Source organism: Lampris incognitus, chromosome 18 (assembly GCF_029633865.1).
Source record: "Lampris incognitus isolate fLamInc1 chromosome 18, fLamInc1.hap2, whole genome shotgun sequence".
In the NCBI taxonomy this organism is placed as follows: Eukaryota; Metazoa; Chordata; class Actinopteri; order Lampriformes; family Lampridae; genus Lampris; species Lampris incognitus.
Window position 1 is genome coordinate 29,159,850 of NC_079228.1, and position 15,286 is coordinate 29,175,135.

Consider the following 15,286-nt stretch of genomic DNA (forward strand, 5'->3'; position numbering starts at 1 on the left):
TTCTATTTTTGCATATTTGTCACACTGAATGGTTTCGGATCATCATACAAAATATAAGACAAGGAGAACCCGAGTAAAGACAAACTACAGTATTGAAATGATCATTTCATTTATTGAAGGAAAAAGGTTATCCAACACCTATATCACCCATGTGACAAAGTAATTGCCCCCCTGTGCTTAATAACTGGTTGAGCCACCTTTAGCAGCAACAACTGTAACCAAATGCTTCTTATAATTGGAGACCAGTCTTTCACATCGCTGTGGAGGAATTTTAGCCCACTCTTCTTTGCAGAATTGCTGTAATTCGGCGACATTGGAGAGTTTTCGAGCACAAACTACTCGTTTAAGGTCCTGCCACAGCATCTCGATGGGGTTCAAGTTAGGACTTTGACTAGGCCACTCCAAAACCTTCATTTTGTTTGTTTTGGGCCTTCCTGAGGTGGACTTACTCTTGTGTTTTGGATCATTGTCCTGCTACATAACCCAGTTACACTTCAGCTTCAGATCACAGACATTCTCCTTCTAGATGTTCTGGTAGAGAGCAGAATTCATGGTTCTTTCAGTCTTCCAGGTCCTGAGGCAGCAAAGCACCCCCACACCATCATACTACCTCCACCATGTTTCACTGTTGGTATGATGTTCTTATTGTGAAATGTTGTGTTGCTTCACGTCAGACATAACAGGACCCGTGTCTTCTAAAAGGTTCCACTTTCGACTTGTCCGTCCACAGATCATTTTCCCAAAAAGCTTGGGGGTCATCAATGTGCTTTTTTCCAAATGTGAAATGAGCACTAATGTTTCTCTTAGTTGGCAGTGGTTTATGCCTTGCAACTTTCCCATGAATTCCATTTTTGCCCAGTCTCTTTCTTATTGTCAAATCATGAACGATGACCGTAGTTGAGACTAGGGAGGTCTGCAGTTCTTTAGATGTCCTTGTTTTTTTTGTGACTTCCTGGATGAGTCGTCGCTGCACCCTTGGAGGAATTTCGGTAGGCCGGCCACTCCTGGGAAGATTCGCCACTGTTCCAAGTTTTCTCCATTAAGAAACAATGGCTCTCACTGTGGTTCGCTGGAGTCCCAGAGCCTTAGAAATGACTTTGTAACCCTTTCCAAACTGATATATTGCCGCAACTTTTTTTCTCATCTCTTTTGGAATGTCTGATAGTGTTCTGCTTGTTGAGCCCCTTCAGCCTACTTCACACTGATGGTAAGGTTCTATATGAATCATGCTTAGATTCAACAAGGCTGGCAGTAATCAGGCCTAGGTGTGGCTGCTCTAATTGAATCCAATGATCAATGGAATTTGGTTAATTGGTGGATTGAGTAACTAAGAAGGTTAGTTAATTATTCACATGGTTGGTGTTAGATACATTTTTTCCTTAAATAAATAAACTCATTTAAAAACTGAATTTTGTGTTTACTCGGGTTCTCTTTGTCTTATATTCTGTATGAAGATCTGAAACAATTAAATGTGACAAATATACAAAAATAGAGGAAATCAGAAAGGTGGCAAATACTTTTTCACGTCACCGTACACCAATGGTAGTGTCAACCATGCAAGTAACAACCAGCTCATTTGAGATCAGTTAAGGGTTAGGTGTCTTGCTCAAGCACACCTCGACATTTATGCCAGGAGGACCCGAGGATCGAACCGGCAAGCCCCTCGCCATTACCAAATGACCTGCTCTACCTCCTGAGCCACTGCCACCACTTGAATCGAAATACTTAAATCCATACTAGTCTAAATTTACAGCTATTTTTGAACTAAGTTTCATCTTGAAAGCTTTCCTCAAAGGGTTTGACAAGATTTTGGTGAACCTTACTTGATACATCGAAGATGGATTAGAAAATCGTCTGTTGGGGGGCGTCCGGGTGGCGTGGCGGTCTATTCCGTTGCCTACCAACACGGGGATAGGCGGTTCGAATCCCCGTGTTACCTCCGGCTTGGTCGGGCGTCCCTACAGACACAATTGGCCGTGTCTGTGGGTGGGAAGCCAGATGTGGGTCCGTGTCCTGGTCGCTGCACTAGCGCCTCCTCTGGTCGGTCGGGGCACCTGTTCGGGGGGGAGGGGGAACTGAGGGGAATAGCGTTACCCTTCCACACGCTACGTCCCCCTGGCGAAACTCCTTACTGTCAGGTGAAAAGAAGTGGCTAGCGACTCCACATGTATCGGAGGAGGCATGTGGTAGTGTGCAGCCCTCCCCAGATCAGCAGAGGGGATGGAGCAGCGACCAGGACGGCTCAGAAGAGTGGGGTAATTGGCCAAGTACAATTGGGGAGAAAAAGGGGCAAAAAATCCCCGCCTCCCCCAAAAAAAGAAAGTCATCTGTTAATGTATGAATTAATAAAAGCTCCACACACTTACAACTTGTCGCTAATTGTCGTTAAATATATACTGGAAACTTTAATGATGCAATTTATGATTTAGACTGGGTATTCACATAGGACGTAGTGACCTATTATGACCTTCTTGGCTACATGTATTCTACATTTTAAGACCTTAAGCCCTTCTTCCAGAAACTTAAGTAAATTGTGAATAAGTTTGCAGGATGGGCCTCTAAACTTTACACCTGGTTAGTATGAAGTTGGATTTTTGATTTTTGTTGGATTTTTTTACTTTTCTCTCCTGCAAAATTAGTCTTCAAATAATTTTGCACTGGTGTGTGAACATCAAGCAAGTCTTTCCATTTTTGTGATGACCTGAGCTGTGTACTCTTAGAGAGAGCTCATCCATCCATCCATTATCTGTGCCGCTTATCCTGCTCTTAGGGTTGCGGGGATGCTGGAGTCTATCCAGCAGAGCTCTAATTCAATGTACAATTTTTACACAATTTCTCTCTCCTGGCCCCAAGGGCGTCATGCTGAGAAGAAACTGATGTGTCTTTGGGTGCCGGTGCTCATTTCACACTTTCATTTCCACTGGCGGAAACGCCTTCTTAGGCAAATCAGCAAATCATGCTAACTAAATTATACATTTTATGAAATGTATTATTCAAAGACCGATTTATCACAGGCAGTTTGTTGTTTCTCCGAATATTAACCTTAGAACGAGGCGCCGTTTCTGTGTGCTTTGACGGATTATTCTTATGAATTATTTCGTGCTCTTCAAAATTTCGTTTTTTGGAACAGAAATCTCTGGACAGTCTTTTGGAGCAGCGTTCAGTCTCTTCTCTTCCATCAGTCAACTTTCCAACAGCAGCTCTCTCTGTCCATATCAAACTTGGCTTCCTTTTAGAAGGCACCCCGCTGTGCCAACGACACCCAGACATATATACCCCTTCACACTACAGCACCTCTCATCTCTCTGTCCTGCGCTCCCTCGCTCTCTCCTGCCCTCTCTCTCTCTCGCCTGCCCCTATCCCTTGCATACCCACTCTCTCCTGCCCTCGCTATCTCCCCTGCCCCCCCCTCTCTCGCTCACTCCTGCCCTCTCTCTCGCTCTCCTGCTCTCTCTCTCTCTCTAAGTATCCTTTTTGTAATTCTTCCCCATTCAGGTTGTCCTCACCTCCATAGACTTATCTTTTGCCCACTTGAAAATGTCTCTTTGTGTCTCACCTCCTGTGCGTTCTTTCTTCTCCATCCTTAACAGCGAATATCTTCACACCCTGTGTTCATCCATGACACTTTCCATGTGCTACTTTTTTCATTTGGGTTTAAATTATTCATATGCCGCCGAATCCTTTAACACCTTGTTGCTCTTTTTGAGGTTGGAAACAAAGTATGGGTGTAGGCTACAAAGCCAGATCCCAAGACTGAAAAAGACCAGTGTCAGAGAAAGAGATTATCATTGTGCCATGCTGTATATATTTTATAATGGTGATTCTCAATCTTACAAGCAAACAACCCTTAAGATGAATGGGATGTCTTATGTAGCTTCCCGAATTGGACTGACACTCACAAACTGGTGGAATGTGAAAACCAAACATAGAATATGACGCTCTTCGTTTTTTTTCTCCTCTTTTCAGGCCGTTTTACTTGATGAAGTAATGGTGAGAGCCCAGTGGCATAAAATTTTTATTAATCATTTCGTGAGGAGCTGCATTTATCACAATTATTGTAAATATGATAATGTATGTACATACTAGATAGTGTATTTTTTCCTCATTCTTCATATCTACGCACAACCTCCTTGATGGCTCCACCCCAAGGTGGAGGACTGCTGGTGCAAAGCGACATCAATGGCACGCCTAGTCTCACAGACAAAATGTTGGTGTACAACTTATTTGCACTTCCCAAAATACACTGATTGCCTACGTTGTCGATGAATGATGATGTAGTTAAAAGACATCCGCTGGGACTTAATTCTAACCCTGATTCACACTCAGCGTGGATTATCACATTTAACTGGTGTCACACCAACATCTGTGATCCTTGAGATTATGAGAGCACACTTCTAAAACAGGATATGGTAGTTAGATACCATTAAGTTTAGGGATAAAGTTAGATATGGCGGGTGTCTGGGTAGTGTAGCGGTCTATTCCGCTGCCTACCAACACAGGGATTGCTGGTTCAAATCCCCGTGTTACCTCCAGCTTCGCCGGGCGTCTCTATAGAAACAATTAGCCGTGTCTGCGGGTGGGTAGCCGGATATGGGTACGTATCCTGGTCGCTGCACTAGCACGTTCTCTGGTCGGTCGGGATGCCTGTACGGGGGGTAGGGGGAACTGGGGGGAATAGTGTGACCCTCCCACTTGCTACATTCCCCTGGCGAACCTTTTCACTATCAGGTGAAAGGAAGTGGCTGGTGACTCCACATGTATTGGAGGAGGCATGTAGTAGTCTGCAGCCCTCCCTGGATCGGCAGAGGGGGTGGAGCAGCGACCAGGACGGCTCGAAAGAGTGGGGTAAGAAATGGCTCAATGTAGGTATTAGAGGTTGTAGATGGTTAAATTTAGACTTGGGTTGGGTGAGGTTGAGATTAGCATCTGGGGGGTGGCCGAAAAAGGCAGGGTCATATAAACTTATTTAACACCAGCTTCTCACATCCTTAACCTGACCTAACTACAACCAGCCCAAAGCTAAACTTAACCATCTCTAATCTAATACCTTAACATAACCATTTACTTATAATCTGATACTAAACTTAACTATCTCAAAAGCAATACTTAAACATACATATGTGTAACTTTTTACTTAAATTTAACCATCTCCAAACTAATAGTCCTAAAGAGGATGATCTGAGCGGATGTCCTCAACATCCTCATTGAGGAGTTGTCTCGTGAGGCTTAACATAAATATATACATCCATGCATTCTTGGGAAATAAGTGCAAACAAATTGCAGAAATTGCATGTCTGTGAGACTGGATTGGGCAAGCACCTTTCCCATTTCTCAAATGTGCGCACTTTTAACTTTGGGTTATCGCTCTCTTTTAAGCTTTGGACAGAAACCTATTCCAGGATGATTCAGAGATACCCCCTGAGCGGACACACAACTTTTCTCTCTCTGTGTCTACCTTAGGGAGTCAAAGCATCTCATTCTGCCTATCAACACATCTCTAGATTTCAGCAGGGGACTGAAATTGCTGACCATCTCAACCCGGTGATTACCACCGCAACATTTTCCAGCAACTGTCGGAAATCTCCCTGTGATTCCCGAAATATTTTATTTCCTTCCCATTATCCATATCTTACAAAGTCACATAGTTACTACCCACGGCGTCTAACTGTTGTCACAGCAAACTTCCAGGTGGGAGGCTCAGTGCCTGTGGGACAGTATTTGCTTGCGTTAGCTTGAAGGAAGAAAAAAAAATTAAACTAGGCAAACACTGAGATGGTTTTAGATGTGTATAAATAAATAGAAGAGGTGGAGCCTCTTTAGGCGCAATGTCAGCCTTAGGGAATACAAATTTTTATGTTTTACTTTTGTATTCTGAGCAGCTTGAATCCAACAGGATCCTGAGCAGAGCTAGAAGATGGAAGTGTTGGTCTGTCCTCACCAGCGCCGTGTGGTCCTCACTATGTTATGCTGCCCTCCACAGTCCAAAGCATAAAACATACATAAAGTAGTTGGGTTTTTTGGGGGGGAGGGTGGTTAATATGAACTGCTATTACTTTTTTTGAACCAATATACCATTTGGGGGGGGGGATTTCGATTAATACTAATTAGCCCCTGTGATGGCCTTGGCGGCCTGTCCAGTGTCTCCCCGCCTGCCGCCCAATGACTGCTGGGATAGGCTCCAGCATCCCCGCGACCCTGAGAGCAGGATAAGCGGTTGGATAAAGGATGGATGGACTAACTTTTAAAGGGACAGTTCACACACACGCGCGCGCGCGCGCGCACACACACACACACACACACAATCAAAACTACATGGTTTTCCTCTTACCTGTAGTGCTATTTATCCAGCTAGGTCATTTTGGTGCAAGTTGCCGAGTTATGGCGATATCGGCCGTAGAGATGTCTGCCTTCTCTCGAATGCAACGGACCTGGATGGCGCTCGGCTTGTGTTGATTAAAGCGCTAAAAACAATACATTTGAAAAACTCAACAGCAATATCTCTTTCCAGAGAGACCCTACTCGAAATAATCCGCAGACCTTGTGAGCAGTTTCATGTCGGAGCTATTTTCTTAGATCGAAGTACACCTACACCTTTATACAATATGAGAAATCCTGTGTCAGCTGACTACTGGCAATCGACTATTGGCTCTAAAAGCGCAGTGACTGATGGGTAATTTATTTTGCTTGTCAACTTCCGGCGAACCGACGACCGTTGCTCAACGCAACGCTATTTCTTTGGACAATTTGAAAAAGACGACTGAAGACCTGCCTTTTTACTAAGGCCTATGGTCCGTAGTCTTTTGATCTTTGTTTTAATCCCTTTTTTTCTTATCTAGTGTAAAGCGTCCTTTGGGTTCCTTGAAAGGCGCTATACAAGACTAAGTTGTTGTTCAGTTCTTCCCAACACAGTTCACAGTTCCCTTTTGAGTATCTTTTTATTCCCTACGGTTTGGAATCTTACTTAACATGGCTGTATGCCCCGTGCAGTCCAATTTGCAGGGAACTACTAGGCGATCGGAACCTGATCACTTTTTTTCGCCATTGTTTTTTTTTTAACCGAGAGCACCCTCGATTCCACCGGATACGCCTCTATGACGTCACGTGTGACGTAGTTTTGTTCCGTCTTCCGCACGGCTTCATACCCCACTGGGAGTTTCAGAAGAGGAGCATTTTGCCTGCCCGTTTAGTTGACTTATTGATTTGGTCGTTTTGGCTTGATTTTTGTGCTTCGGCCATGGATATAGCAACGTAGTTAAATTGTTTCTTTCTTTTTTTATCTGGTTTAATCATGTTTATTGTTATTTACTACTTTGTTGTGCCTACAAAATTAATATAGTTAAAAGTCCAGTTATGAACGACATTGGTCAAAGCTTCATGGTTGTGTTTTGGTTGTTAAAAATACATTCATCCTCATAATTATTTTGTATCCATATTCCACATAGTGCCTGCCTGTTTTTAATTGGTTTGCAAGATGGATAGCCACTGAATGGCTCTTTGACTGTACAAGTCGCATTCATTAAATTGGGCAAAATCACTTATTCATATGATAGCTAATTACTAGGTTATACTCACCTTCCACTTCAAAAATGCCTGTAATCTAATTCCACGCTTTGTCCTTTCTGGTCTAGTCCTTATAATACGAATCTGTGGTGTCATAACACCTTGTCTTTTTCTAAGATGAATCCCTCGTCGTCCATAATGCCAAAAGTCCTCCGGTTGACTTCTGGCCTGGTGCCACAGGTTATGAGGTAATGTTTGACGTAGTGATGTGATATACGACGGGGAGACTGCACAGGGCGTTTTATTTTGAAAATTTGACCGGATGCTCCATGCCGTTCCTGTGTTTGACTTCCTGCCCGGCTCGATCTGCTCTGTGCGACTCGACGAGGCTTCTGTCAAAAATAGACTAGACACGTATTTTTCGTGGAGCAGAGCGGAGAGCCGCTCCCAGGACCCGCTGCGGCGCGTCTGGTGGAATCACACGCATTATCTAGACTGGCCTCCGGCGCCGCAGCTGTGCCCAGTGCACTCAAGCTTTTTAAGATGATATCTGACAGACATTGGCGGTTGGTGGGCTGCCCTTCTAACCAATCGCGTAACAGGTGACGTAGTTGGGCACCTGATCCAGTGGCCCAATCCTGTCAAACATGATCACTCAGCCAGTCAGTCTAAACATGATAACTCAGCGACTTTTGCAGTTGCAGGGCTGGTCCAGCCAAATAGTACATCGCACACACACGCAATTATTGATATGTCAGTTCTTGCCAACCCTAGTCACCCCTTGTTCAGTGAGTTCAGGATGCTTCCATCTGGTCACAGATATAATCTTCCAAGATGCAGGACCAATAGATTTAAGAATTCATTTGTCCCTGCTGTTATTGGTCTGTTGAATATTACGTAATTCTATTTCTTTGTATGAATTGTTTGTGTATTGATCGGTGTGTGTTGATCATTGAGGTTGATTGTTTTTACTGCTGGTAGAACAACAAATTGCCCCGCAGGGATAATAAAGATTACCTTGACCTTGATACTTCTACACTTGTAAGGACCCTCAATGCCTACATAGCCCCTAACCCCAGCCATCAGAACTAGAGGCCTAATCTTAACCCTTACCTTTAACCTAATCCTAATGCTAACCTTAACCCTAAACCCAAATCCTAAAACAGGTGACTGGCCAATATGTCCTTAAAAAAACAAGTTTATCCTCACAAAAGGTGGGCTGTCAGACTTCACAAGTACAGCAATACGTGCTGTATTTGTACAAGCACACGTGCACACATACACACACACGATTGTACTGTAGGAGTGTCTTAAAACAAGATCCCTATTTACTCACTCGATGTAAACTAATCTGGGGATAAGTATTATAATTGCCTAAAATAAATGTAAAAACAAAGAGTAACATAATGGAACAATGAAGAAATAACCATAAATTAGTCGTGCACAAGTGAACAAAGTACATTACGCTAATGAAATTTCAGTTTCATTGTTGTAAAAAGAATTTGGGGATACATTATGATCAGGCATTACATCTTTGGTTTCAGCAAATGTATTCCATCCAGGCCTTGGCTATATCAAGCTTATCACAAAACTCAGAAAGCTAAATTTATTTAAAGTCTAATCCGTTCAAAAGGAGGAACCCTTGAGAGTCAGCATGGCAGAGAAAAATCTGATTCCACTGCTAATTTCCTGATGTGGACATCATCTATTTATCGGATCCCAGCTTTGGCAATAACACATAACCTTTTATACAAAGAATATCGTGTATTTTTGACAGCATCAGTGAAGCAAAGCCATGGAAGTTACTGCGCCTGACTACTCATACTATGGAATCATGTCAGTATATTTGACCGATGTACAGCTAACTGGTGACGGCTCGACACAACAAAAAAAAGCAGTAAAACGTTTGCTCGAGTCAGGAAACTGACGTTTCCGCCCACCGTAGGTAGCCCTTGGTGAATTTGTATCAGACGCATTTCACAACATTCTTGGCATTTCGCTGAACACTTGTGTGCAGTGCAACCTTCAGCGACTGCAACAGCAGGTGAGGGTCAAATTCTTGGATCGTCAACGTTACAGACAACTGATGGTGGGGGGCGCTGGGGTCAGTGTCAGCGCCCAGACAACAGGTGCAGTGCAGTATTCCTGTTCCGCTGGTTGAACACAGACTGTGTATTGTAATATCACACATTCACGATGTGCGGCACACGACACACCTTCACCCCAGCCGTGCTCGTTGCAGGACGGCGTGACAGGAAAGGTGACACGCCACAGCACCTGATTATCTTGTGCCATGACATCTTAACAAAGCAGTTCATGACAACAAGGACACATACCAGCAATTCAGACACTTAATCCATTGTATCTATGTCAAATCTTGTGGCCTAAATCAACCGTTTGCACTTTGGCTGAGTGAAAACAGCTGTACGAATTCAATACAGGATCATATACTACTACTGCTTTCGGCTGCTCCCGTTAGGGGTCGCCACAGCAGATCACCCGTTTCCATCTCTTCCTGTCCTCTGCATCTTCCTCTGTCACACCAGCCACCTGCATGTCCTCCCTCACCACATCCATAAACCTCCTCTTTGGCCTTCCTCTTTTCCTCTTCCCTGGCAGCTCCATATTCAGCATCCTTCTCCCGATATACCCAGAATCTCTCCTCCACACATGTCCAATACAGGATCATGCAACATACAATTGTTGGCTAGTTTTTGAATTAATGACAGCCATGATCTCAAAATAGTTTCTTTTTTCAGTACAATTCTTTTCTTTCTTTGTCTTTTTTTTTTTAGAAAGGCTATTCCCCCTCCCCCCTGAGCCGGCACCCCGACCGACCAGAGAACGCACTAGTGCAGCGACCAGGACACATACCCACATCCGGCTCCCCACCCGCAGACACAGGCAACTGTGTGTAGGGACGCCCGACCAAGCCGGAGGTAACAGAGGGATTCGAACCGGTGATCCCCGTGTTGGTAGGTAACGGAATAGACCGTCACACTACCCAGACGCCCCCTCAATACCGAGATCAGCTACCTATGTTAAACACGGCAAAGAGTGAAGGCCGTGGCTTGCTGCCCATAATATTTTGAGAAAACCTGCTACATTCTGTGCACATAATCTCACATTTTGCCCATGTTGAAACCTATAGAAATTTTCAAAACCTGTCCTAGCATCTCTCTTAAATGTTATTCCAGAAAACAAAGTCATCTCGGGTAACAGGTTGTGTTCACTCTGAAAAGTGTAAGGTCTTTTATTAAAGAAAAAGAGATACAGGGACCTGGACAAAATTGATTACGTGGCCAGCATTCAAACAAGCAGGTTAACATCCATCGTCTGTTCCCACTTCACCCAATTCAGGATGGTGGGAAGCAGGTTATTCAGTGTAGAGTTTGCATGTTCTCCCCGTGTCTACAGTGAATTTTCTCTGGATGCTCCAGTTTCCCCCACCATCAAAAAAGACGTGCACGTTAGGGTTTACACTCCTGTCTGTGCCCTTTACCGAGGCATGGCAAGACGAACTGGAGTTGGTGCCCAGGTGCTGCACGGTGGCTGCCCACTGCTCCTAGCTACACAGCTTGGATGGGTTAAATTCCGAGTGTAAGGGGATCAGTAAAGTATCTCCAAAAAAAAAAAAAAAAAAAAAAAAAAATCAATGCTGAAGTAGGACATAACCAACTCAGCCATTCCTTGCCACAGGAAATGCCTTTGGTTTGGGGACACTTTTGCCAAGCGCAATAAAATAGCATTCAATACTTCCAAATTCAACCAGTTACACTTAACCACATTCATATGCCGTTATAGAATTACCTAGGACATGATCAGTTGTGAGTCTATGTTAAATTAATGACAAATTCCTTGTCTACAAGATGAAACTAGTCTGAAGATTTATTTACCAAGACACAGAATATGTTAGACTCCATGTGCCATACTCAGAGCATTCATTCTGTGAACCAAATCAGACAAGGTATTAATCCCATTTCCTGACCAGATGTACTAACCAGTCAATAGTTATCACTACTTTAATAAAAACAGGCCATGAAGGACACCTCAAGGTGGGGCAAACGCCCTCAAAGTTTTTACTCAAAAAGTAGGTTTGAAAAGGAAACTTTAATTCTTCAGAAAAGGGTATGTTTATAAATATGAGCAGCTGATCAAACCAATGAATTCATAACCATGCATATCAGGGAAAAAAAAAAGAAGCCAAGTAACATTCCTGATAGGGGTCCAAAACTTACAGTGTATTGGGAGGTGGACTACCATTACAGATGCAGATCATTTCATGTGCATGATTAAAGTTGTTAAATGTCATGTTATGTCATTTAAACAGAGCAGCGCCATGCCACATGCAAAAACCGCAGTTGATGTTGAGTTCGGTCAGAACATAAGGCCATGTAGTTTAACACCAGATGGATCAACCCATCTTGTGTTCTGACCAGAGCACTGGAACAAAAGACATTGGTTCTACACCATTATATAGTTTAATAAACATTTCTCTCCACAGATCGTAATACCATGTTCCTCTAGGTGAACATTTACAGAAACTGGAAGAGACTGACATAAGAAATTAGTAATGGACAATGGCGAGGACTCGAAATGCTGCATCAGTCGACACACGCACAAGTCTTCTTTCAAGGCAAGTCTCATGATCCCCTTCAAGACTCCCATTTTGAACAGTTCTCTCATTACCGGCTTTGTCCTTTCCCAGGTCCAAGGCTATCGGGCCAACCACTGAGGTTCATGAGAACAATTTACAAAACCACCCTCAACACAGCCAAAAAAAGGAAGAAGAAAAAAAGAAGCTTGTCCATCTGCAAGGGTGTGATCCTTCTGATGAGCCATTAGGTGGGGCACCTCAGCAAGACTGACCTTCTTGGAACCCAGAGAATCATCCATCTTGTAGCTCACTTGGGGTTAGGCAGGGGGCGTCGGAAGAGCAGAATGTGTGGCTCTGGCATGAGAAAAAACAGAGGCAGAGGGTGACTGACTGCATGAGAGAAATCAAAATGAGTGCAAAACAAACTACTGATCCCCGAGGAAACCTCACTCCTACTGGACTGTCAGGATCCATGAAAAAAAAAAAATCCCAAGGTCTGGTGGGGAATGGGACAGATGTTTGAATCCATATTGTATAGTAGTACTAAGGCAAATGCCAACACTCACTATACTGCCGTGCCCTCCTCCTGCTGCTTTGCCTTGATAAATCAAGCAAATTCAACTAACAAGCAAACAATAACTGTTGAATCCCTGGGTGTTTGAACACTTTGAATGAGGGCAAATTGCGTTTCTGGGTGCTCTGTGACCATATGCTGGTAACCTTTTCAAAGAATTTCATCAAAAAGGGTTGTAACAGGATACACGGCCATATTGTGTTTTCTCTCATTGGAGCAATGATACTTAAAACTGAATATGTCCTTAAGATAGTTGAGGGCTTGTCTGGAACAAAGCTATTAGAAATGAGATGGGACAAGTCCAAACATAACGGTTCATCTACTGTATCAGATGTTAAGTGCAACTCATCTTCATGATTTTGGGCATATCGGTTGGTCCAGCTTCCAATCTTTAATGTTCTCTTTTAGAGAATGCAATTAATACTCTGCACTGTTTCAACTGTACTTTTTAAAAACAGATGTGTTCCAAACAGTGAACACCTAGCTACCAACAATACAAATAATCTCTATGAGGCCTTATGAAACAGTTGATAAACATTGAAATTGAGTGTCATCTATTACTTCAATCAGGAAGACCTGCATCTCAAGAATAACATATCCAAATTTTCCCCTACCTTGCACCTACACTAAAAAATGGCAGAGATGTGACAAGGACTACATTCATTGGATCCAACCATCCCTCCATTCAGGTCTTATACACCTCCAGACTCAAGAAATGGGTAGGCAACATCCCTGCAGACCCATCACCACCCTGCTCCAACTCCCCTCTGGTAGGTGCTGTACCCCAAAACAACCAGATATTCTTTCCACAGGCTGTCATTCAAATGAACGCTTAGCACTGTCAACAAAGCCAACCATTTTGTATATACTGTACATTGTACATATACTGGTACGCTCTGTCATGTCCATCTACCTCAGGCATGTATGCAAGTAACCTGTTAACATCTATTTCAGCATCTCCGATATATTCTCTGCACCATATCACCTCTTATTTCACCTGTATGGTCAATCCTCGTATATCCAGATATATACATTTGAAGACTATTGTGTTGTAATTCTATGCTAAGTACCCTGAGAAAGCTATGGAACCCAAGTCAAATTCCATGTGTGTGCAAACCTACATGGCCAATAAACACGATTCTGATACATGAAACAAATGTGCAATTGAAAAATGGCAGTTAAACGGGACATTAATGAAAAACAAGATTTTGATTTTGGTATCCAAAAATCACTGGGGGGGGGGGTAATGACTCGATTGCCCTGGGGCTACTTTCCAATCAAGTCTATTTGTGTTCCTGACAAACGAGTCAGGAACACGATACGAGTGTTCAACAATAAATGGTTAATAATGGTTACCTGGCTGGTGGATCATGTAATGTACCCATCCTTGGCTCTGCTGGACACCCAGATTCCTCCACTCAGTCTCAGACATCAGATGGGTCTTGGGCACACGCTTGGCAATATCCTTGGGCAACATCACGTGCCTATTTAGACAAGGGGCGGAAATGAGGGGGGGGGGGGGCAAGTTTAAGAAAAAAAGAATTGGGACATGACGACGACATCGCGGCAAGATAGGTTTGGGCAAGAGGGACGCGGACCACCATGCCACGTTGTCGACTTGCATTTCAAACAAAACTTAGTTTATATACGAGGTTAAAAGCCGTAGATGCCTACCTGTATTCGTACTTGTCGTCGTCGTATTTATCGGAGTAGTAGATTTGCTTTTGAGACGACATGATTACAGTCTGTAATACGAAAGAAAACACCCATAATGTCAACAGACAACCAAAGCAGATCGTTTTGTTGCATGTGAACATTACAGGTCATGCATCGCCACACTACTGGGTGCGGACTGCCATCTTGGTTATGCCATTTAACAACTAGGGTCAACGCTAAACTTAAAAATTATTTACTTTCACCCGTTAAATATATAGAGTGTCAACACTTACGTTTTATAAGCGTGATAGCCGGACGCTTTATGGGCAAATATCCCCGTTTTAGCGTACTCCACTTGTTTAAACGTCCAACTCCTCGGATGCTTCCCTCTCAAATGAGGCTGGTGCCCGCCTTTCGTCGTTCAAAAAGCCCTTATTGACTCCTATTGGTCAGGAATTCGAATACGTCCTCAGCTATTGGCTGGCTCACACTATCACATGATCCCTGTACGATCCCCTGACTGGCCAGCAAGTCGGGTGACGTAATTATGGCACTGCATCAATTTGACATTTTGTCTAATCATGACATACTTTCATTTGTTATGTAACCAATGACCCACATGGCGCTGTTATGATGTCACATATGATCACTACGTGCAAATTATGCATTTTTTACTGATGGAATCGTGGACGTTTACAGTTTATCATGTAAATTGTGTTGGTATGTCACCATAAGTCAACGGATGTGTGTTTCTGCTAAAAGTAAACAATATATTTTTATTCTGAAATCAACCTTTAAAAAAGCCAGATGTAATAAAAAAAAAACAAGAATGTTAAGATAGACTGTTTACAGTCATCGGTTCACAAAAACAAATTTCACGAAATGTCTTAAAAATCAGAATCACATTATAAATAACTACAAAAATGCCTTTCAGGAATGATGCGAGCAGCACAATTTAA

At 43.1% G+C, this 15,286-nt stretch overlaps 1 protein-coding gene across 1 annotated transcript; it reads right to left on the minus strand.

Moving 5' to 3' along the window:
* Nucleotides 1–11,358: 11,358 nt before the first annotated feature.
* cks1b (CDC28 protein kinase regulatory subunit 1B) lies at nucleotides 11,359–14,710 on the minus strand. The gene is made up of 4 exons (XM_056298712.1): nucleotides 14,621–14,710; nucleotides 14,346–14,416; nucleotides 14,028–14,155; nucleotides 11,359–12,451 (listed from the first exon to the last, which is right to left on the minus strand). The coding sequence occupies exons 2-4, from the start codon at nucleotides 14,405–14,407 to the stop codon at nucleotides 12,405–12,407; spliced, it is 237 nt and encodes a 78-aa protein (XP_056154687.1). The 5' UTR covers nucleotides 14,408–14,416; nucleotides 14,621–14,710; the 3' UTR covers nucleotides 11,359–12,404.
* Nucleotides 14,711–15,286: the final 576 nt, after the last annotated feature.